General features: G+C 39.8%; 1 protein-coding gene and 1 long non-coding RNA gene across 2 annotated transcripts; both read right to left on the reverse strand.

The window, feature by feature from the left end:
* Positions 1 to 2,038: 2,038 nt before the first annotated feature.
* On the reverse strand, positions 2,039 to 17,541 carry LOC138615913 (cationic amino acid transporter 2-like). The gene is given in 11 exon segments (XM_069689792.1): positions 2,039 to 2,161; positions 9,596 to 9,762; positions 10,150 to 10,244; positions 10,771 to 10,918; positions 11,764 to 11,900; positions 12,682 to 12,898; positions 13,405 to 13,544; positions 15,019 to 15,184; positions 15,299 to 15,452; positions 17,148 to 17,211; positions 17,213 to 17,541. Coding segments are annotated over 11 exon segments (1,740 nt in total).
* Positions 17,542 to 19,903: 2,362 nt separating this feature from the next.
* LOC138615893 (uncharacterized) lies at positions 19,904 to 20,504 on the reverse strand. Its single transcript, XR_011310562.1, has 3 exons — positions 20,453 to 20,504; positions 20,100 to 20,398; positions 19,904 to 19,987 (listed from the first exon to the last, which is right to left on the reverse strand). It is a non-coding gene; the product is annotated as an uncharacterized lncRNA (long non-coding RNA).
* Positions 20,505 to 25,267: the final 4,763 nt, after the last annotated feature.

Raw genomic sequence — 25,267 nt, forward strand, 5'->3', positions numbered from 1 at the left:
TGACAGCCTGCGGATAAAAAACGTTTTGGCGCAAAGTGCTCTGTAGCGCCTACCAGAGGGGTGGAGCTGGAACAGTGGGTGTCCAGGGTGGGATGGATCTGCAGAGATGCTACCGGCCCGTTTCCTGATTCTCGATGTGTATAAGTCCTGAATGGAGGGCAGGTCAGCACCGATGATTTTCTCAGCAGTCCTGACTGTCCGTTGTAGTCTGTTCTGGTCCTGTTTGGTGGCCGATCCAAACCAGACGGTGACGGAGGTGCAGAGAAAAGACTGTATTATAGCCGAGTAGAATTGGATCAGCAGCTCATGGGGCAGGTTGAGCTTCCTGAGCTGCCGCAGTAAGTACATTCTCTGCCAGGCCTTCTTGACTATGGAGTTGATGTTGGACTCCCACTTAAGGTCTTGCGTGATTGTGGATCCCAGAAACCTGAAGGTTTCCACAGCAGACACTGTGTTGTTGAGGATGGTGATGGGGGGCAGTGTTGGGGGGCTCTTCTGAAGTCTACTGTCATCTACACAGTCTTGACAGTCTTGAGCAGGTTCAGCTCCAAGAGTTGTAACCAAACATTTAGGCACGTGATTTTTATTTACCCTCGTTCAGAGCAAGACACAGGCCCACACAGACACCAGACAAAAAAGGAAAAATGGATCTAGAAGAGCGTACCAGAATAACACTGACCTTCACCGTTTTTTTTTATTTATTCTTATACTATAAATAGAGCCTATCTTGAGAGTTTTTGCTATCATTTGTGCATTTGCGAAAATTGTGAATCTTTTTTGTGTCTATTTTTGCTGGGAATCGCACTTCATACGTAAAAAAAAAAAACAGGCTTCTCATCTGTTCTCTAAATGATACACTGCAGATATGAGGTATGTCTCACACATGACATACCTCTCAGCTACACAGTCTAAGCAGGCTGTTACTCTGTTAACATGGACAGCAAAATTAAATTCAAGATGTTTCGCAACATCCATGCACACGCCACGGAGCCAGTGCCCCAGGCTCTAGACTTGTGAACAAAAATGTAGAGAGCATTGACTACGAAGCATCTATTTACCAGATATATAAACTATGATACAAGGGGTCTCCAGCCAGTAGATCATCTTGGTATCAAAGAAGCGCTTAGAGGAAAAGCGTTTGGAGACTCCTGCTATAATACATTGATTTCATTATCTTTAAAATCCATTTACTAATCAATTTCACTAACTTTGCATGAAATCTGAAAAAAATATTCACATGCTGCATTTGGTGTATTACAATAAGGTTGCAGAGAAAACATAGCTACGAAGTAAATATGTTCTTGTTTCTACTTTGTTTCTCAGTAAAACCTGCAGCAGAGGGAGGACAGAGGACTAACAATGGATTGTATAGTGATTGATTCGGCAGACTATGTATCCTTTATACTATCTAAACTTCATTCACTATTTTGATGACAAGAATATAAGTGAGATCTTATTGAGTTTATATTGACATTTCTATTGATGTTGTGAAAACAAGATTTTGTCATTGTTTTGAATATAAGTATTCTGAGAAGAGCCAAAAAAAAGTATTGATAAATAACCAGACTGATAAGAGTATGGATAAAATAAAAAGTTTAAGGTAAAGAGATGTTTTAAGCTTTCTTTTCAAAGTATTTACTGAGCTCGTTTCCCTGATATCCACAGTTCCAAAGCTTTAAGGCATAATTGACAAAAGCGGTGATCCTGCTTTTCTTTGTTTGTGTACTTTCTTTGTAGCAGGAGTGGTCACAAACTCAAGGCAGAAAAATGGCCACTGTGAGTTTTATACAGTAGTTAAATTATTTTGACTCATGCATTCATGTGCAAGCAGCTTTTTACTTATACCTGACCCCAGTAGAGTTCCCTTCCAAATACATTTTTGAGAATCTCAGGTCTCAGCTGTGTTGTTTAATCTTTCAAAAAGCTTTTTTTTTTTTTAATTTTTTATAAACACTTATATGTTTGAATGTAAAACCTTAATCTGACAGGTAAATCATAAATATTTCCACATTTTGTATATTTTTATATCTTTTTGTCTTCATATGTTTCCTGATATTCCTTCCAAGACAGAGAAGAGCTGCTCAAGGTCATCCTCGAAGTCTCCTCCCTTCAGTTTCCTTTCTTTTCCCAGCTGAACCTTCCTAGCGAATAAAGGGAACGACTGAGAGAAGAAAAGAGAAACGGGAGTAAAAGTCCTGAGTAAGCGTTGCCTGCTGAGAGAAGTTTTTCCCTGCTATCAATCCTCTGTCGGCATCTGGCTCCCTCACCTTGTTAGCTAATTGAATAAATGAAAGATTGCTTTCTGCTCCTTGGACACTGTTTCCCCTTTTTTTTTTTTTTTTTTTTTAACTCCCTTATGTTACTTTTTGTCTTTTCTGTCCTCCCCTACCTTTTCATGTTGAATTCACATAAAAATAACATTAGCGTAATGACACGATGCTAGAATTAGTGTGTGTGTGTGTGTCACCCCCTGAGGGTACAGGTGTTGCAAATGACACCTCCAGATGTGCTGATGAAGATCAGGGAGAAGAGGGAGAGGAGAAAAGAGGGTGAGGCGGAGAAGAGGAGCAAACGGATTACACGTTGTAATTTAGAGGAGATAGAACAGAAGAAAGAAACAGGTGAGGTAAAAGAAGGAAGGAGAGAAAAAAGTAGAATAAGGGGAAGAAGGAGAAAATGGAAGTAGAGAAGGAAACAGTCAAGAGAGAATTATCAAAAGTAAAGTTAAGAATATAATTAAATTCCTGTTTTATCCTAATTTAAGCCTCAGTGGCTCATGATACCATTTTCAGCAACATTTAGAATTGTTGTGTGAGAGTGAGAGAGAGTGTGTGTGAGAGAGAGAGAGACGCTTTATTAGTGCAGCAGGGCTGCTGTCATTAAACGCTGACGTGCAGATCATGGCAGCCTGTTAAAATGCTCTCCCCTCAATCCTGGACTGCATACTGTTTACGACCCGCCACAATAATGCACCGTAATGCCTCCACTGGAGCCTAAGCTCTCTTACTTCACTATTTAAGCTTCTACCTCCAATGTACTCAATCTCCAGATGAGTTAGTGCCCCAGTCTTTGCCAGCAGAACTTTATATGCTCCAAAATTAAAATCCTGGAGGCCCCAGTGCAAAAGTTTGCTGGGCCCATATTGATCCCCACTATAGATTTAGTAACATAATTGATATTGTACTTCAATTGTCAATATTTCTAATAATTTGCCAATAAATAATACATTTATATCAACTCAGATTATACTGAATCCGGTGCTTTTGGGACTCCTTTAGTGTCTTTGATCCTTGGTAGTTGCCTGCTTTGTCAAGTTTGTAATCTGTCTTTGGGTCATTTAGCATAACCATAACTGAATCTTTTTTATTCTTTAAGTAGAAAAAAACCAGTAGGATTCGGAGAATGTAATGACATCAAACTTTGCTGCGCTCCTTAGGAATTCTCACTGTAAATTTGGTTGCAGTCACATAATGTGATGTCAGTAATTACTGAATTTGTAACTTATAACCATATTTTGTTGAGGTACAGTAGTACAGCAAAGAACACTACTTAAGTGCTACAGTATTTCAATTTTGTACTTTTTGAAATTGTAATTACATTACATTTTACTACATTTCAAAGGTAAATGTACTTTTTACTTCACTACATTTATCTGAAAGTTTTAGTTACTGATTATTGTTCAGGTAAAAATGATATATTTAACTAGAATTACTGCCTCACAATTGTAAGGCTCTACCATCCACTCAATTTGCAGTTTTACTCAGGTCCAGACCCACAAAACATATGTGATAAAGTCACATGCTTATGTGTTCACATGCTCGGCCAATTAAGCTGATTGACAGTGGACAATGCTTTAAATATAGATGCTGCTGCAGAGAAGCTACAAATACTAAAATGTGGATGCGTCACACCCATAATCAATATCTATACAATCCACACACCCAAGATTAGTGTCACCAATTTAGAATTCAACATACAGGTGAAACATGGTCACAATATCCCCTTCTGTTTCTGAATTATGACCAGAAAAGACTAGAACATTTTTACGTCGCAGTGAAGTTGACCTTTTCTACATTATATATATATATATATATATATAAAATTATATATTAATTATATATCATTAATTAATGAAGTTATATATATATATATATATAATTGACATATAATTGACGTATTCCTGCCTCTCCTACAGGAGAGGCAGGAATACCTCCTGTCTATCCACGAATAGTCTGTTTACATGTAACATTGGTTCAAGCCTCCTCACATGCTAATAGAGCTGTCACTGCATTTAGAATGTTGGGAAAAAGAAACCTTTATTACAAATTTGTCTTTTTTTGTGTGCCTTAAATCATCTTTGAATCACTTTACTGTCCTTGTCAGACAATGTATCTTGTTCACAGTGATTTTGTGATGACTTATTTTGCCAATTATTATTGGAGGTGATGCTAGTTATAAGCATTTAAGCTGCATACTTTTCAACCAGTTCCTGTCGACAGTTTTTTTCATTAAACTCTACAATTACCGCGCATTGCCTTGATGAATGATCAAACTTAGTCCATTCCCTCTCCGGCTGCTGAGAAGACATTTTAACCTGATGAGACACTTATTAATACAGACGAGACATAATTTGCTTCAAGGTTTTTACCTCGAGGGAAGAGGGAAAATAACCCATCACTTGGGATCCTGCCTCGAAATGGTAAATGTAAGACCTTTTTACGAGATGGAAATGATTTGTTCAACACATTCTGCTTCTGCAAATGATGTACTTGAAGGTACAGAGCGCCTTAATGGTTTAGAGGAAATGGCACTTTTGTGTTGGAGAGCTGTGAAATCTGTGCGTGTTTGAGTGCTTCTTGTTAAAAGGTAACCGTTCTCTCCTCTTTGTCGTGCATTAAAGGAAAAAATATGCCTATAGGCGGTGTCTGTGTGCCGGGGAAATGTGCCATATGTGTGTGTGTGTGTGTGTGTGACCGTGCTTTGATAGTGCGTCAGAGGGAATTAGCCTCTGCGTGGCATCGGCCTGGCACACAGTGCCGCCTGCCCTCTGCCCACCAACCCGCATATGTGTCCCAGATTAGAATTAATAACCAGCACTGCCAATCATGCTTTAATCACAATAACTGTGCATTTAGAGGGTGCGGGGAGGTCACGGGCATCTGGGCCTCAGGATGGCAAATCTGGAGATGCTATTAATGTGAGTTTGTGTGTCCTGATGGACTCATTTTGAATGATGATAGTAGCAGCTGCTCAGGTCCCCAAGGGATGACGGGAGTATAGGACTTAAAAAAAGAAAAATAGTGCAGGAAAAAACTTACAAGGTAGGCGGTGCTGTTAGGTGTCGTGGGTCAGGAGCAGTTATCAAATGCATAAAGCATGGAGCTTATAGAAACATGTCTCCAAAAGGACATTCCCAACTCTCTGGTTGAAGGATGATCAGATCCTCAAAAAACTGAATGTAGGGAAAAGAGTATGTTTGTGTGGGACACTGTGGGACATGTTAACAATGCTGAGAGGTCAGCTAAAGCTTTGATATATCTTTCCAACACACATAGACTACAGGTTAGGCCTTTAGCATGTGACAGAGTCAACAAATATAATCTATTTGATTGCAACTTTACAAACTCCCACACCAAGTAAATACTAGTACAGTGTTAGAGCAAATCAAAATATGGGACATTGTCTCAATATGTGGGACACAGGACAAGGGATAAAAATGCAGTGCAGTCTCCCAAAGTGGGACACCTGGTCACCCTATAGTGCAGATGAGGATGACTCGTCAGGGAAGAGCACAGGCGGAGGCATGTCTAATGCAAACAATGCAGTGAGAAAAATGCTCTGTAACCCTGATGTTGAAATTCTCTGCCTAAGCATGATACCGTTTTATCTCCCGAGGGAATTTGTGAATATTGTAATATATAACCCAGCGGGATTGCCGTGAGAGTAGAAGCCTGCATAGCAGACTGTTTTCGCCTTCAACTACAGAGAACTCCGGGGGGGCATTTAACCACTGTAAACTCAAGTCATCCCTCTTCGGCGTTGATTAATATATTACACATCATTGACACGAGACAATACGACTTTAGACAAATGCTCTGGTAATGTTAAATACTTACACAGCTAAATACAAACCACCTCTGGCTAACTCTGATTTGATTAATACCAACATACAAAGCTATGCTCAAATGCAGCAAAACACAGGTTAAAACAGCAACTGTGTGGTCAGAAGAAAGGCAGTAAAAAGGGTGCTTCATGTGCAGCGAGTGGACTATTTTTCATGACACACAGTCAAAGACGTACAGATATATCGTAATATTGTTTTTCACAGTCCCACGTTGTGCAAAATATAAAACAAGAAAATTATAAATGCAACAATAAAAGGACAAGTCTAACTGCTTACATACAGTGGGGCAAAAAAGTATTTAGTCAGTCACCAATTGTGCAAGTTCTCCCACTTAAAAAGATGAGACGCCTGTAATTTTCATCATAGGTACACTTCAACTATGAGAGACAGAATGGGGGGAAAGAATCCAGGAAATCACATTGTAGGATTTGTAATGAATTAATTGGTAAATTCCTCAGTAAAATAAGTATTTGGTCACCTACAAACAAGCAAGATTTCTGGCTCTCACAGACCTGTAACTTCTTTAAGAGGCTCCTCTGTCCTCCACTCGTTACCTGTATTAATGGCACCTGTTTGAACTTGTTATCAGTATAAAAGACACCTGTCCACAACCTCAAACAGTCACACTCCAAACTCCACTATGGCCAAGACCAAAGAGCTGTCAAAGGACACCAGAAACAAAATTGTAGACCTGTACCAGGCTGGGAAGACTGAATCTGCAATAGGTAAGCAGCTTGGTGTGAAGAAATCAACTGTGGGAGCAATTATTAGAAAATGGAAGACATACAAGACCACTGATAATCTCCCTCGATCTGGGGCTCCATGCAAGATCTCACCCCATGGGGCCAAAATGATCACAAGAACGGTGAACAAAAATCCCAGAACCACACAGGTGGACCAAGTGAATGACCTGCAGAGAGCTGGGACCAAAGTAACAAAGGCTACCATCAGTAACACACTACGCCGCCAGGGACTCAAATCCTGCAGTGCCAGACATGTCCCCCTGCTTAAGCCAGTACATGTCCAGGCCCGTCTGAAGTTTGCTAGAGAGCATTTGGATGATCCAGAAGAGGATTGGGAGAATGTCATATGGTCAGATGAAACCAAAATATAACTTTTTGGTAAAAACTCAACTCGTCGTGTTTGGAGGAGAAAGAATGCCGAGTTGCATCCAAAGAACACCATACCTACTGTGAAGCATGGGGGTGGAAACATCATGCTTTGGGGCTGTTTTTCTGCAAGGGGACCAGGACGACTGATCCGTGTAAAGGAAAGCATGAATGGGGCCATGTATCGTGAGATTTTGAGTGAAAACCTCCTTCCATCAGCAAGGGCATTGAAGATGAAACGTGGCTGGGTCTTTCAGCATGACAATGATCCCAAACACACCGCCCGGGCAACGAAGGAGTGGCTTCGTAAGAAGCATTTCAAGGTCCTGGAGTGGCCTAGCCAGTCTCCAGATCTCAACCCCATAGAAAATCTGTGGAGGGAGTTGAAAGTCCGTGTTGCCCAGCGACAGCCCCAAAACATCACTGCTCTAGAGGAGATCTGCATGGAAGAATGGGCCAAAATACCAGCAACAGTGTGTGAAAAGCTTGTGAAGACTTACAGAAAACATTTGACCTCTGTCATTGCCAACAAAGGGTATATAACAAAGTATTGAGATTAACTTTTGTTATTGACCAAATACTTATTTTCCACCATAATTTGCAAATATATTCTTTAAAAATCAGACAATGTGATTTTCAGGAATTTTTTTTCTCATTTTGTCTCTCAGTTTGATGAGTAATGAGAATTACAGGCCTCTCATCTAAGTGGGAGAACTTGCACAATTGGTGGCTGACTAAATACTTTTTTGCCCCACTGTACATTTGTGTGTTGTTGTTGTTGCTAAAAAGGACATTATGATGTTTCCCCAACAACACAGAAAATGACTATAAAAGCTGAAGGATTGTACCACAATCAACAAACAAAAGAAAAATGATCCTTAGTTTATTATATAGACAAAACACATCATCCTGCTTTGCTGAAATAGTTTCAACTTCGCACACTGCTGTTCATTTAGAATGTGAAGAAAAGTAAAGAGATGGTTTTTGATCCTAAACCAGTTGTCAACATTGCCGTTATCATCCGAAACACTTCCATTTGTCATGTATGCTCCTACAAGTATCTTGTGTACAGCGATAAAATGTTTACCTGAGAATCATGTTGACAGTCTATGCTCCAGGCCACAGCAGAGGATGTTTTTATTATTATTATTACTATTTTTTTTTATATAAGGCAGTCCTCGAGAGCCTGATGAAGTATGGAATACAGCCTTGGTATGATAACCTTCCAGCACAGTTGAAGTCCTGACTTAGCCGTATTGTTCAGACGGCAATTCATTCTCTCAGCTGATTCTCTAATTGTATATTAATGGTGTTTGTATTTTGCCTATGTGTCCATTTTTAATACTTTGCCCAGTAAAAATCTGTTTCTGCCCAGAACGAGTAGATGCCACCAACAGATCTCTGATAGGCTCATGTTTTTTGACTATAGCAGTTTATTTTGGTGTTAGCAGGTCAGTGTTTTGTTGCATTAAGCCTTGTTGAACTGAAATAATGTTTTCTTGTCTGATGACTTTGTTGTATGACATTACATGATTTACAGCCAAATTATGCCATACACTGATTGTGGTTGTCTACAAGCAAACAGTTACATTATCACTTGTTTTAAGATGGCTCCATCCTACTGGCAAAAAACTGAAATACAAGTTCTCATACTTTTTTTTTTAACTTTTAGTACGCACTGCAGCTACCCTTACAACGTATGTACTGTTGCATGTGGTATGCGTACATTTGGAACTTACTACTTCTTTACAAAAATGGACCTTGAACTATGACCCTCCTAGCCATATCAGTCGCAATCCATAGCATAACACTTGAAGTAAAAAGAAAAGGATGCGATTCGGCACAAGTATGCTTCTATTTAATCCATCTTCTCCTGTTTGCAAGTTGCAACCAGGCAGAGCATTTGCACCACCATCTCATCAAATAGCCGGCGGCTGGTTGCCTACTTTAGATTGAAATCAAAGGGAAACAGCTCGACTCACACTGCCCAAAGGCAACAAATCTAACCTACCAGGACCTCTAAAGCTGGATTTTAAACTTTAACAAGGTCAAAAAGTTAAAATTCACAAATAAATATAACTTTCAATACATTGTGTAATTACCATACCTATCTGTTTATTGGGAAAGTGGACATTACTTTTCTTTTCTTTTCTAAACACGTTTTCTTCTGAATGCAAGACGTCATTCAGTGTGGGTTTGACCTGGGTCTTTGCCATGAAATTTCTACCCATTTGTGAGGCCCACTAACTGACCCACCAAACAAAATATTCCTCCAATGGAACTGGAAAGGCGTAAATCTTCAGGATGCATAAAATCCTGCATTAAGAGCCGAATGCCCACCACCATCACCCCTCTGATTTACCATGAAAGCAGCTTTAGACGTACTCTGTGGCTGTCTCCAGATGATAAGGATGGCAAGGACCAGTGTCAGCACGAGGACAGAGACAAGCAACACGCTCCACAGCTCTCGTCTGCGAAGGGAATGCACAGCCTTGGACAGCAGCACACTTAAAACAATCACTAGGAACACTGGGAAGCGATCAGAACTGTTAGGACAAACCAACATTTAAATCTAGTTTCATTTCAACATTTATAATAGTCAAAAAGGTTTCTATGCAGGCTTCTGTGACTCGAGAAAGAGTACAGGTGGCAACAAGAAGTGCCCATGCAGAAAACTTTTCAGGGAGAAGCCAAGATCAAAAAGTGGCTAATTGTTTGCCACTAGCGGTGCAGCGGCATATGCCATTCCTAATGGCAGGTGCCACTGTTAGTTTGTCACCGCCCACTAACATTAAAGTTGTTCCATATACTACAAGGCAGAGTTTTGACTGTTCCTGGATGCCCCAGTGGGCTATGTTTTCTGACAAGTTCTGACAAGGAAAAAAGCAAACAAAACAGTGATAAAGGATGACTCACCGATAATGATGGTGACTATGTTGACATTTTTAGAGGTGCGGTGGGTGGGTCGAGATGGAGGCTGGAACAGCCCCATTGCTATAAACTGTTCTGGTCTGTGGACAAAATTTGCATCTTCTTTGTACCCGAGATGAAAAAAAAAGTTAATGTAGGACTTTTATAAGTAGGCAAAATAAATCAAGCTTTTTAAGTTCTTCTCTGCTGAGAAATATATTTCAGCTGTTATATCTTTGTTATTTTACCTTTAATTTGCAGAATCGTGTGTACCAAGTTTGAGACTAAATTATTATTAGATTCATCTGCTGAAAGTTCCTCTGACTTCAATTAAAATTTTCAGGCAAGCTTATCAGCAGGATTTGTGACATCACACTTTAAATGCATGGCAAGCCACAGCTGTGCATCAGTCTGTGTGTTCTGGGCCTTTGCCTGATAGGCAATCACATAGGGGCATGTGTGTGATGTGAAAAACTAAACCTGCATTGCACACACTGAGTATGGTCTTCTACTTATGAGACAGAAAGCATAAATACATTTTTTGGGTAACTAAACATTTTTGAATGGAAAATTATGGAATTGGGAGGTGATCTTTATTTCTAAAATAGTTTTACATTTTAAATTCACTTCTTAAACAGAATATGTTCACATTTATTTATACAGTGTACATACCTTAATATGAGAATACAAACAGCAACCATAGTGTATGCAAAGATGGTCCCAATGGAACTCAAGTCTACCAGTGCCTTTAGGTCAAATAACAGGACCATGAAAGCTGCAAAGACATCCAAATACGGTGCATGTTACTAATCTAACCTTTTCAAGTAACTTGTGCTCCATTGGTAAAAAAAAAAAATGTAAAAAAAATCTCACTGCTTAAATATTTGCTTTTAATTACAAAGACTCATGTTCTCCAAGCTCAAACGGCTAATAGACCAGTACTTGACCTGCTGCTATTTTATCATTGTAAATGACAAATTATTGAACCTTGGACTATTATTTGGACTAAACAAGCAATCTGAAATGTTTGACAATTTTCTGACTTTTAGATGGACTAAATTTGTTCTCTGGAAGAATAAATAAAACTAAATAAATCCAATAATAAAATAATCATTCTATTAATCTATCACGCAGTTTTCAGGTAAATAGGGAAGTATTCCATACAACTAAACTTGTAAAGAACAATATATCAGTCAAAAACTGCACATTAAGACATGCACAGCTTTGATAACTGATCTATGGCAGAATATCACAGCTTTTCCCTTTTGATCAACAAAATACACCTAATCTTCACAACCATATTGGCCAGTGATAAAGTGTTTTCATTCTACAGTCTCCATATTGCATCCACAGTAGGGTTACATTTAGAAAAAGATTGTGCTTATGACAGTTAAGGTATCGTTGAAGGAAGAGAACAAAAACACATTTCGGTTAGGTAATAATATTACTTACAATAATTAAACAAACATTTGTTGTTGCAGGTTTGTGACAAGTTAGAATTATATTGTAAGGGGGACACAACTTTGTTCACTGGTGACAAAGAGGTGTGGATTGGGCCAAAAGTAACATAATTCCTGATGAATTTAGAGTTGTTGCATATATAGCTGCAGCTGCCTTTACCGGCCATAGCTCCCGACGTCAGTGTGGCTAAGACAGGACTTTGCCGGGAGCTCATGTAGCGGAGTGGCCTGAAGAGCAGGCCGTCTCTGGCCATGGCAAACAGCACCCGTGGCATTGGAAACATCACTCCCAGGAGACTGTGGAAGAACCATATCAGAAGAGAAGGGAGAGCTTGCCAACAGGTTATACATTCAGTTCCATATTGGACACCCAGTTTGCACTGTCATGCTGTCAACAGATTTTACAGATAAAAATAACTTTACTATGATGATTAGTACAACTCAGCCTATGATAAGAAATGGATAGTCTCCTTTTGCTCCAGCTATGATTTTCTCTATTCTGACAAAATAACCCTGACAATGCCACCATGGTAAATACAAATCTATACAGATAGTCTACATTACTTGGCCTTGTTACTGTGATTTTGACAGGTAAATGTTCTCCAATCCATCTCTTTTGAGTCTCCAAACCTAAAGGAAGTGCAACACTAAACCACTGGTACTGCCTGAAAGTTATTTGTTGTATGGTGTTATTCATAATTGTATGTCACAACTACAGTGTATATTCAAGTGTCCAAATATAAACACTTTATTTTGGTCATCAGATTGTGCAAGTAGCAATTCTATATTTGAACAAAGGACAGGATATTAAGCTTTTTACCAGAGAACAAAATGTCAATTGTAGACCATTTGTAAGAACAAAAGCTGAGGACGTAGGAACTTCATCAGCTAATTGCAACAATATTTCACAGAAAACATTTTTTTGATTGTAATTCCCGTGATCATTTATTTTTTGCCTATACTCTTCACTCTAACCCATATTTACTCCCATACCATAATGACAGGTCTACCATTCTTGGATGAGCAATTAATTTGACACTTTACTGAAAGCCTGATTTATAGGACAACAGAACTGTACCTTGTTGAAAGTCCACAAAGGGATCCTACAGCATATTTTGCTGGCTCCCAAGCAATGTACTCAAAGGCCACAGATAGTGGACTGTGGGTGTCGAGCAGATAATTGGGCACCAAAAGGGTCAGGGAAGCTGATACGCCAAAATAGGCCAAGAAGCAGATGAGCAGGGACACCACAATCCCAACGGGTATAGCTTTGTGTGGGTTCTGCACCTCCTCGCCTAAAAAAGCAGATCAAATAATGTTATACTTCCTAGTTTTTCTCCAACAGCTGTCAATGGTAGGGGACATGTTAGATGTTCGGTCAACAGTCAGCTCTCTGGAGGCCAAATCTTTATGGTTGGATAACTGAGTCGTAGCATCTCTGAAATGGGAAGCCTTGTGCAATGCTTCTGGCCAGCAGTAATGAGTACCCACCAAACAGTGGTCCGACGAGGGATGAACCATGAACCAGCAACAGGGTGGTGGGGGATGTACTGGGATAAGTCTGATCCATGTGAGCAAATTGCAGGATCTGCTGCTAATATGTTGGTGCCATTAGGCACATACAAAACTCTTGTTAGGGCGATGCTTCAGCAGGTCGGAGCTGTTTTGGTGGCACTAGCAGAACCAACATATTCGGTAGTAGGGGATAATCTATGTTTTGGCTCAATGTAAAGGAGGTGTGTATTTAGTCAAGTCATACAAAATATACATTCTCTTCATACATAATCCTTCTCAAGATTACCGGTTGTGGCAATGCAGTCAAATCCAACGAAAGCGTAGAAACAGGTTGCTGCCCCTGCCAAAGTTCCATCAAAGCCAAATGGGAAGAAGCCACCAGTACCGTACAGTTCAGTGGTTTCATTTTGGGCCACAGTAAGGTTCCTGTACAAAAGAAGAATAGGCTTATTATTATTATTATACATAAGTGTACATTTTTACGTGAATTTTCACATTTGCTATTTACATGGTGGCAGCGAGAAACAATCAGAAGCTTGGAGGATATATAGAAATCTTATGCATTGCATACATCTATTTCCAGATTCAGAGTCCTGATTTTTCTGGGTGACTATTCTAAAGCACTCAACACATGAGAAACTCAGTCCTATGGAATACATATAGTAGTATGCATGTTGTTGAGAGCAAGGCATCAATTATCTTGATAACCTGAACATTGTTTCTTGAAAGATTTACAATTTGTATCAGTGGTATTTTTCTAATGTTGTTTCTAAGCTCGTTTTGTAGTAAAACTCAAAACTAAAGTGGAGATATCTGTCAAGAAAAATACATGTGGGAAGTCTACCAAAAATAAATGAGTACAATTAATTTAGAAAAAGAAACCTACTGCAGGGTTCAGTCAAAACTGGTCAGATACAGAACCAAGTAACAACGCTGGCAGCGATAGGGCAAAGGGAAACTTATGTTGCAATAGTGAGTGAACAATTCTGCATTTTCTCCATCTACAACACAAGAAACCCGGCCCAGCTTAAAATAACCTTAAATTAATAATACCAAACCTTGACTTGGAGATTACATCGTTTAAGATATACTGTCACAGGGACCTATAAAAACAATGTATTTAAGTCATTTGGACCTGGCCTAAATATGGTGCCAGGTTGGCTCTGAATTATCAGGGGCTGTCTTTAAGGCTTTTATCAAATACCATTAAAAGTAAGTGAGGAAATGTATTTCAGTATATTAGGTAAAGTGACCATATGAATAACTAGTTGATCATAATTTGAATAATAATAATTAAAACCGCAAGCAGTGATGTACGGGCCCTCGCACTCCTGCGCGCCGCCTCCCCTAAGCCGTCTCCCCGACGTGCAGCGCGTGAGGGACCGCGCATCCCCGCTTAAAGTTGCCATTTTTGTCTCGTTTCCTGTCTCCAGTCGGTACGACAAAATCCTTAGGACAAGTTCGACAAAATACAATGTGTAAGAATCGCCGAAAATGGCGACTAAATTAAAAACGGTGGACTTCCTGTCGAGTTGACGTAATGGTGCAATGTAACTTTTGTGCGTCTAGGTGTGATACACATGTCCACCAGATTTTGTGAATTTAGGTAAATGTGGCCGCCGGGGCATCTCTTTAGGGGGCGCTCTCGAGCCATTTGGCCACGCCCACTCGCAACTCCACCAGAATACAACATTTTTTGCTGGGAGACATATGTGTATCCACTTTCATGAGTTTTTGAATATGATAAAGCTTCCAAAAAGGCAAATCACTTCACGCAAGAGGGACTAACGACTAAGAAGAACGACAACGACTAAGAACATTTTTACGAAAAACAATAGGGCTTTCGCACCGATGCTCGGGCCCTAATAATAATAATAATAATATCATGAAAGTAACTTACTCCATTTGTCGAGTTGCATTGAGAATAGTCTCATGAGTGATGCGCCAGTTGGTGATGTCACCTTTTATAAAGCCGGAGACGATGATAAAAATCAACACAACCACATTTACTGCTGTAAAAACAGTATTGATGACTGCAGACTCCTTCACACCAAATGCAAGTACACCTGAAAATAAAAAAAATAAATAAAAAAGTGTAAATTGTAACTAAATTCCACCTTAAAGAACATGTTGCATTTTCAATACTTTAAAATCTTTAAAAGCAAAATTGCAAATATCACCTGCAAGTAACATGATCAGCCCAGCAGCAAAGAAGTCTGGATATGGAGCCATGCCAGGTGAGTCCATTGGTGTGTGTTGGCCCAAAGTTTCAGCAATAACATGAATCAGGTCATCAAAGGCCCCGGTCCAGGCTTTCCCTACACTAGATGTTCCCAAGAAGAACAAACACATATAATAGTTATCCTATATGGTAACTACAAAAAACAGCCCAATTCAAAACTATTTAACACATGGTTTATAATTTTTTTCTGAACATTATTCAACAATTAATACGAACACAGAGGTCTTTAGGTCTGAATTATTCTAAGAGAGATGGGAAAGATTCGCATATTCATTATTTAATGTTAGGTGTTCATGTTATCAAGATGGTTGTATGATTACTGATCTTGGAAAATAAACAATATATCACTTTCCATCAAATGTGGGTGTATTTGTACTGACCCACAGTCTTTATTTATATTTGCTTGGTTTCAAGTCAAAGCGATAAGAAAAATGAATATTTATAGACGCGTTGACATAAACGTTACTTAAAATCGTAGGAGTTTTTTTTCAGGATTTTTTGCAACATTTGAACTTCGCTTGAATGGAGAACTTTGGACATACACCAAATCAAGCAGCGAGTGAGTAGTCAGTTCTTCAAGTTGATGTGTTGGAAGCAGGAAAAATGGGAAAGAGTAAGGGCCAAATTGCGCTGACGAGATAACTGGGGGAGAGCATCTCCAAAACTGCAGACCTCGAGGGATGTTCCTCGTATGCAGTCATTAATACTGACCAAAAGTGGTCCAAAGAAAGGCCCAATCCCAATGTCCACCCTCACAGACTTTGAGGCGCGTTCCCACTAAGGTTTGGGACTGTCCCACTGTCAAATCATCAAGTCCATGAGGGCTCTCTGGCAGACATTTTGAGCCCTTTAAGCATCCTTTCCGTAAGTCTGCATTTCTGCAGACCTAGCCTAAGGAAATTACCCACATTACTCCGTTTGATTAATAGGCCTGTGGTGACATCAGGTTACGGCTACTGGTGGGCAGGACATAGTATCTCTGGGTTTCCAATCAGATCAAGTCAGATCCCCACTTGCTCGCCCCTATTTCTCCCAAATATGGTCACTCCCTGCCAAACCGGGCCGAACTAGCAAGATGGCGCCAGCCAAAATCCAAAGTCGAGGCTTCATAACGGCCGTTCACAAACCAATGGGTGATGTCACCGCTGCTTGCCGTTTGGATTGGAGTGGCGTTCTTTCGGCAGAATAATGTGCACTGCAGCTCTACAAATAGTGTTAAGAAATAGTTGGAGGAACATGACTAAGAGTTCTAGGTGTTGACTTCGCCTTAAAATTCTCCAGATCTTAAATCTGATCAAGCATCTGTGGGATGTGCAGCAACAAATATGTGCAGGCCTCAAGTAGCATGTTGGGAAATGCTATGGAAATGGAATGATTTGTTATTTTCAACCAGCTGTTTTTATACAAATGATTAGAAACAATTAACAGTTACGCAAAATGATCGTAATCAGCTCAAATAATCACAATCTTTGTGACAGCTCCATAATTACAAACTACAAACACATTGATATATTCATTTCGAGTCATACCTTTGCCCTTCTGAAGACAGAACTGTCTTATCTACAATGGCAACATCCAACATACTAAATGACATATTTTGTCATGCATGTCAGAAATGGATAGTTTTTCTTAGTTTAAATAATTGGTTTTACAAATATTTTTGCAAATGTGCTGAGAACTAAGACTGTTTTAAACAGATCAAAGCCAATAAACTAATGGACAGTGCAAATTCTTGTTTGTGCAAGTTTATCCAGTTCACTGTCTGGAAAACATGTGTTTTACTTACCAATGACATAGGACAGCAGTAGATTCCAGCCAGTCACAAATGCCCACACTTCTTCAGTCACATAGATAGGCTGAGCCTGTCTTTGGGACGCGGGCTCCAAACTCAGCGTAACACAACCCTGCAAAGACTGAAGCCACTGCTGCAATTAGGAAGGAGAGGATGATGCTCGTGCCGGCTACTTCCCTTGCCTCCTCTCCTGACAGCACGTAAACCCCGGCTCCAAGTGTGCTGCCAACACCCAGGCCCACCAGGTCCAGGGTGGTCAGACATCGGCAGAAGTTAGACTCTTCACCTTCTGGCTCCAGAGGCTTCTTGTGGGTCAGGTTATGAATAAACCGTAACACTTTGGCACAACATATTCTGAAATCAAAAGCACTGTCATTCAACAAAACCATCTTAAACAAGCACCGGGGTACGTATCGTGTGGCATTCCTTGCCCCAAATTATAGTGGGTAAACCCAGTTAAGAAATAAGATTGCGTGGAATTAACTTGCTATTTTAATGAACACAAATTCATATTTTAAAATCTATAAGACCATAGGATACTACTCATCAAAGCTCTCACCATAGTGATATGTGTTGTCTGTTTAAACCAACATTACTTGATGGGTGTTTCCGTCTTCAAGTTGCCTTAACATTAGGAAAACATAAATTAGCATCTGCTGCAGTTGGTGAAACGGAAAGAAACAAAGAAAAGAGAAAACAATTCCTTTCTCTTTCCAGCTCACAGTCAGCCTCAGCCATGTAACCAGGTGCAGGTGCACACCTGAAATAAATTCAGGTAATCTCCTTATTCTTCTTCTTCCTGTGGTTTGATTGGCGATCGGCAGCCAGTTTGCAGGTGCATCACCACCACCACCCACTGGAATGGAGTGTGGTGGAGAAAATTGGCATACAAATAGATTCCCTCTTTTAACCCTGTTTTCTTCAAGTTTATGTATTAGATGAATGTAGATTGCCAATGTAGTATCCTCAAGGAGGTTCCCTAAAGTGATACTTGACTTAGCTCTCTTTAGGAATGATGTCACTCTCCTCCATTATTTGTCAAAGCTCCTACATTCAAGCATTACACGCTAAACAGATTCAGAATGACCACAGTACGTGCATTTATAGTTCACATATTTGATAAATTGTCTGACTAAGTCCACAGTTACCTATTCTGACTGCATCCTGACTGCATTCCTGACCTTCTTCCCATCTTTTTGAAACATCTTTCTGGACATTATAAAGATATGTTTCTGTGTAATTTATGTCCCCATATTCTTGCCACACTTGGTGTATTTGAAACATTATGTTGGTTTTTTATACCATACCAGCTTAGCTCAGCAGAGTTGTCATGTTTACTGTTCACAATGTGAGTGCTTGCTTGGCCAGTATGTCAGAATCCTCAAATGATGCAAATCATCAAAGTCCCTTTTGTGCCTTCATAATTGATTATGAATTTACAACAATTCATACAAACAGGAGATTTTGTGTGCACAGTTTCATATATTTGATGCTTCTTAGTTGCCCGACTGTCAGATGCAATATTTTTGTTATTTAATTCTTACCATTGCAATGCTATCAAAATAGCTAGGCACTCCACTGCATATGTGTACTAATAAGAGATCTGTACTGTACTGAACTATATATGTTTAAATATTTAATCATGTTCATTTTCTTTTGCAAAACCTCTCCCATGTGCATTAAACATAATATACTTGAAATATATATAAAAATATAGCATCAAAATGTCCACATTTGTTCAACTAAATTAATTGTGTTATGGCGCGTGTGTATGTATCACTCCTTCCATCCACCAGAGGTCCTCAGTCCCTCCGTGCTCAGTCTGCTGCCTGCCACACACACCTCACCTGCTCCCACTTCCCCAATCAGCTGCAGGTGCAGTCACTTAGTGATCAGTCAGTATATATACTCCCAGTCTGAAAACATTAGTTGCTGGAGTCAACACTTCCATTTAAAGGTTACAGTTTAGGTGTCATTTGTTGGCACTAGTGATGGTGAGATGAAGCCTCATGAGGCATCGAACCACTTCAGCCAATTGGTTCGAGAAAGGGTTCATTACTCGAAGCTTCATGTGAACACGAAACCACCTACTGGCCAAGTGTATAATGACAGGCAGCTGTATCTGAACCACATGTGATGCATTGAATGTTTGTGTCTGTTATGGCTGTTGGGAATGACTATGAATTACAAAAATGTATGACCAAATAATTTCTGTACATAAATTATCACATATGTGCATAATAAAATATCTTTTGAATGTATTCTGTGTGTGTAAATTTTCCCAAAATGGTAGTATCATATGATATGGCAGGTTGTGTAATAATGTTTTTCTGTCACTTTAGGAAAATGTCATGAACTTAAGCAGGCAGAGGACAGTGAAAGTGCTTGTGGAACTAGGAAGAGGGGACTGAATATGCTTGTGTAACTTGGACAATGATGTACAGGACAGGGGACATTTTATTCATTTTTATTCAGAAATAACAGTTTCTCAACAGTTTTTGGTTTTGTGGATGTCCACATGTCAGAAGTAAAGCTAACAGCAGCCACCTTTTCCACTTTAGCCTCAGCCTTCTCCTTAGCTGACTCATACTTGGCCTCCACCGTGGCCTTCAGAGCCTAAAGGAAAAAATATATAGTGCTGAACTGTGAGACACAATAAAGTACTCATTTGTTTCATGCATGCACCCATACATACCTGCCTTGTAGGGAGGACATAATTAGGATCCAGTTTGGACACAAATGCCCTGAATCCAACATCATCCACAATACTGAAGGGCTGTGTGTCCTTCACTATCATGGAGACGAGGGCTTCATCCACCTCTTGTTTTCTGGTGGCTGGTTAAAAGAGAATAAACACAGTGTCTGTTACCTGTCTTTATTTGCACAATAAACAAAAGTGAACAGGGACAAATTGTGATGGTGCATTTGTAATATTGTAATGACTTACCTTGGCTGGGTGAAGCTCCAGTTTCCTCCTTATTCTCATGCAAGGCATGGTAACGCTTCAGCATGGATGAGGTGTTGTTATTGTACCCCAACTCACCTTTGAATAAAATAAGAAACTGTGAAAAATACAGTTCTTGATAAGCAAACCTAATGTGTCTGAAATAGAGTTAGATATAGCTTACCTTATTAGGAGTTATCAAATCAAAGTGTTCCCACACAGGGGAAATCCTCCTCTTCCCAGCTGGCTCCATCTTATCACCTCCTTCTCTCCTCACTCTCCTAAATCTCCAAACTATCTCTCTCTCTCTAAACTCTCCAAACTATCCAAACTCTCAACTGACCTCAACTCTCCACCAACAACCCACATTTTGAATGGAGCCTGAAGAGTTTATATTGCTGTCAAACCTCCCGGCAACACCTGAACCACTTCCCGAAGCAGTCACGTGGTACAGCCGGCAGCGAGGCTTCGGACGTCATCATTTTTGGCTCCTCCCCTAAATGAAGCAAGCCTCGACACACGCTTCGAGGAAACGCCCCCTCCGTTACTCCACACACGCTTCGAAGCGTCGGCACACCTCGTGACGTCACTAGTTGGCACTAGTTTGGGATTTTTTTTTTTTCCTGTGACTTTTTTTTTTTTTGTCATTTTTTTTGTAGCTTTGGACTTTGTGTTTGTCTGATATTGTGTCTGTAAGTAAAGATCTTGGTTATCCAACACCTGCCTGTTTGTTGTGTGCATGGGTCCTTCTTGTTGTGAACTTTGAAACTTTATAGTGTCAAAACATACTTTAACACGACACATTTTTTTACTTGCTATACTTGCATATTGAATGTCTCTGCCATATTTACCCTGTTTCTTTCTTCCTTTTTTGTGTCTTCTTATCATGTAACCTAACCTAAAATCTATTTCATGTGAAACTATTGTCAATTTAACACCTACTGAGGTGAATGTACTCAAAAGTTGATGTGAAAAAAATACATTTTGTTTTGGTTAGTCACCTGTCCAAATGTACCCTCTTATATCATTCATGTTGACACCATTAGAAACTTCCTCATAAAAAAAAAAATGTATGCATTTTACAAACTCCTTGCATTTAACTTTGTACAGCGTAAAAGTGGTAAGTAGCATTAACATATTTCTTCATGAGGAAATATTTATATTTTGACTCATGGGATTCAATTTTAAATTTTTCCTTTTAAATACTCCTACTCAATATGTAATATTAACCAGGGTTGGGAAACAAAGGGTATTTTTGTGCAAATTCAGTGCACAAATAGAGAATAACCATCTGCATTACACCAATTTTTTTTTTTCATTCATTTATTCTGTCCACTAGCCTGCTATGTATTGATATCGTTACAATGAATTTCCCAACACCATAGGTGACCTTACATAAAATGTATTTCAACACATCTACGTCCTCAAAAGTAGTCGAAAGGGAAATTGAACAATGGATGGGCAGCTTATGTTTTCAATGGAAAATTTGCTCCACAGACCCACTGAGAATAAGCACCATCACGGCAATTCTTTAAAGCTGAGGCACTATCATAGAAAAACAATGTGGTTGGACACATTTAGGATATGTCATGCAGCTAATTCAAATTATTATCTATTTTGAATTGTATGTACCTTTCTTTTTATCATGGTGATTACGCCTGCTGCAGCTGCCTCATCCAACAATTAGTGGCTGCTTGTTAGCCTTCTCGCTCTCTCTCGCATTGATTACCTAAAGTGGAAGCAGGTGTGCCGGGCCAGAGCAGAACCTCATCCGCTGCCTCACTCGCTTTACTGCCAGCCTACTTCACCACTCTCAACCTTTAGTTCACAACTCCAGTCCCTGCCTGCCTCATCATTCAACATCACCACCTCTACTGCTCCTCCTCCCGCCTCGTCTAAACTCACCTACCACACACGTTACTTCAAGAAACCGTATTTTGAGAGCAAATCCTATCTTTTGTCCCTTGCCTGTAATTGGGTTCACCAATCACCATTATATTCTGATTTAAAATAAAACACGTCCCCATGCTAACAATGCTACTGATTTTTAACCTGAATTAACCCAAAGGTTTTTAGGTTAATTGGGGGTATATTACCATCATAACTGAGCCTGAGAATTTTGGACAAATAGCATCTAGGTGTGTCCTCCAGCTTCCATTTTTAATGCTAATCTTAATTCAATTCAATTTTAATAAAATGTTATTTATAGAGCGCCAAATCACAACACAGGTTATTTCATGGCACTTAACACATTAAAGTACTTACAGCAGAACTTTACAATATTATACAGAGAAACCCAACAATTCAACAATTCCCACGTAAGCCTAGGAAGGAAAAACTCCTCTTTAAGGGAGAAAAACCTCCAATAGAGGGAAGGAAGAACTCCCTTTTAACAGGAAGAAACCTCCGGCAGAACCAAGCTCAGAGGTGGGCGGAGCATCTGTCTCAACCGCTTGGGGTGAGAGGAGAGCAGAGAGAGAAAAGGACAGCGTAGAGATCCAAAACATTAACTGATGGTGGGGCCAACAATCACAGAGCAGAGACATGCAGCTCCATGACGGGACATCTCCAAAAGAAAGAACAGAAACTGTGAGCGAGGGATCTGCATGGGGAGTTAATAGACAATTAGCAAAAACGGTGGGAGAGAAATAGCATGAGGTTAATGAGATATAATGGTGAGATGTACAGAGAGTTAAGGAGTGAGAGGAAAGAAGCTCAGTGCTTCACGAGGTTCCCCAGCAGCCTATAACAGCATAACTACAGGATGGTTCAGGGCCACCTGAGCCAGCCCTAAGTATAAGCTGTATCAAAAAGGAAAGTTTTAAGTCTAAACTTAAAGCTAGAGAGGGTTTCTGCCCCTCAAACCCAAAATGGGAACTGGTTCCACAGGAGAGGAGCCTGAAAACTGAAGGCTCTGCCTTAACCCTTCTGGACACATGCATCTCTGAACTAATTGAGCAGACATTAGATTTAGATCCATCTTCTGCTTGAACAAGAAGTCAAATAAATCTATTTCCCAAAATAACTATGACTTTAATGAAAGCTGACAGGGTACCATCCTATTTTAGATGGAATACGAGCATAGGAACTTTCCTGCCAATGATGATTTAATTTTGTATTAATCTAAATCTAACTAATCTACCAAATGTTGTACCGTCGTCTATAACATGTATGATCTTGCGGCTTTGAGCAAAGATAAGTTGCCAATGTATGTGGGCACAAGTCATACTAGATGTGAAACAGGTGGAGCAGGGTGGGTGGGTGTGAGTATTGAGGGTAGTAGTCCTGGGATGCCTGGATTGCTGTTTATTCTTCCCGAGGTGTCGTGGGCCTAACTTGACGAAACACCGGTGAAAGAACGTGCCTACTTAATAACCTCGGCGAGATACTGCTCATTCTCACTATGTTGCTGAGGCTTTGCCTGAACCACTCTCCCCACTCTCTCCCCCTGCAGCTGAGCTAACCACACCCCGCCACCACACCTGCCTTAATTTGGGCTTTTGGGTACTGTAAAACTAAATAAGCTATTTATTAAAGGAATAGTTTGACATTTAGGACCGGACTCGCCAAAGTTTAGCTGAGATCTTTGTATACACTTTTATGTCCGTATGTTAGGCACACAGCTGGAGTCAGGAGGCTGATGCCCTTGCTAAGTATAAGAACTGAAACTGACGTAAAGGCCAAAAATACACCGGCCATCATCTCTAAAATTCACGATTCATTATTTAATCTGTTACATTGCGGTGGATTATATCACGCAAAGATATTTTATGGGAAGTCACTATTTTAACTACTTGTCTCATTTTTTTTTCTGTTTTACTTTGGGCAGTTCTATCTGTGTATCCCCACTCCCAGTCTTGATGCCACAGCTTTGTATTCGATGCTCGGACATGAGAGAGATGTTGATCTTCTCATCTCACTCTTGGTAAGAAAGTGAATGAAAATGACACAAAGTCAATGCATTTAAATTCAACCATTGTATTAGTGATGTACAATCCTATTTAGTTGTACTTAACAACCAATTTGAGGTGAAATAAATTCACTTTTTGAATGCTTTGAAGTCTGGAGTTCGCCCGCTGTTGTCTCTAGAGGATTATAGTGGACAGATGGACAATCCAAACAATTTTTGTCTCTCTCCCCCCTGAGTGACCCTTGTGTTTGAGTTTTGCCTTTTGTGTGTCTGTGTAAATCTAAAGAGGAGGCTCTGTCTTTTAGGACCTGCTTGGCATTTTTGCAGATCTGTCTATATATTCATAAACTGTCTGTGATATATTTTATTATTTCAGTCTATTCTGTTTTAGCGTTAGGGTTTTTCATTTGCACCTCTAAGAGGTGAGCATCTGTCATACAATTTCTTTAGCAGCAACATCATGATTTTAAAGTCCTCTAGCCTGTAATATTGACCTAGTACCTCAAGATGGCAGCAGGAGTATTGCGAGTATTATATTTGCAAACCCCTTTCACCCCTCTCCTCACACTCGATGACATAATCCCTCTACTAATGAAAAAGAGGGAATTGAAATCAAGGAGGATGGAGAAGATAAGGACAGCAGTCTGTCTTCTTCAGCTCATGAAATACAGAGTGGAGGCATTTTTAATGGGAAATCATTTAATAATGGAAAGGGATTATGATCTAAATGTTCCCATTTCATTGAATTTAATTTTACATGTCCGTCTTCATATCATATCCTTTCAGTGATCCTGATCCTCATTCATTTTGTAAAATACAATGGATATTACTCCCTTCCTCCACTTCTTGCTGTAGGATGTGTGAAGAATGCCCTTGCTTTGCACCATCTATTAATAATTCAGCCTGCACAATTAATATGCACAATGTGACTGTACAAACACCTACTAATAAATTCAGTCACCTCCCACATCTGTGTGTGTTATTAGTAGAAGAGACGTGTGGTTGGCAGCAAGCCAAAAGAGAGAGTGTGTGTGTGTGTGTGTGTGTGTGTGTGTGTGTGTGTGTGTGTGTGTGTGTGTGTGTGTGTGTGTGTGTGTGTGTGTGTGTGTGTGTGTGTGTGTGTGTTGTGTGTGTGTCTGGGTCACTGCAAAGTTGTTCTCTACACTATCTATCTTCACTAATGGAGTGGTAATTGTTACGAGCAAATTGAAGCGAGTTCTTAACATCTCATCTTGGCAGCAGGAGCAGCAATCAATGCCGT

The sequence above is a fragment of the Brachyistius frenatus genome, unplaced genomic scaffold (genome assembly GCF_029030835.1).
Source record: "Brachyistius frenatus isolate BFR_SWC_R1_liver_20210118 unplaced genomic scaffold, ASM2903083v1 Contig_8, whole genome shotgun sequence".
In the NCBI taxonomy this organism is placed as follows: Eukaryota; Metazoa; Chordata; class Actinopteri; family Embiotocidae; genus Brachyistius; species Brachyistius frenatus.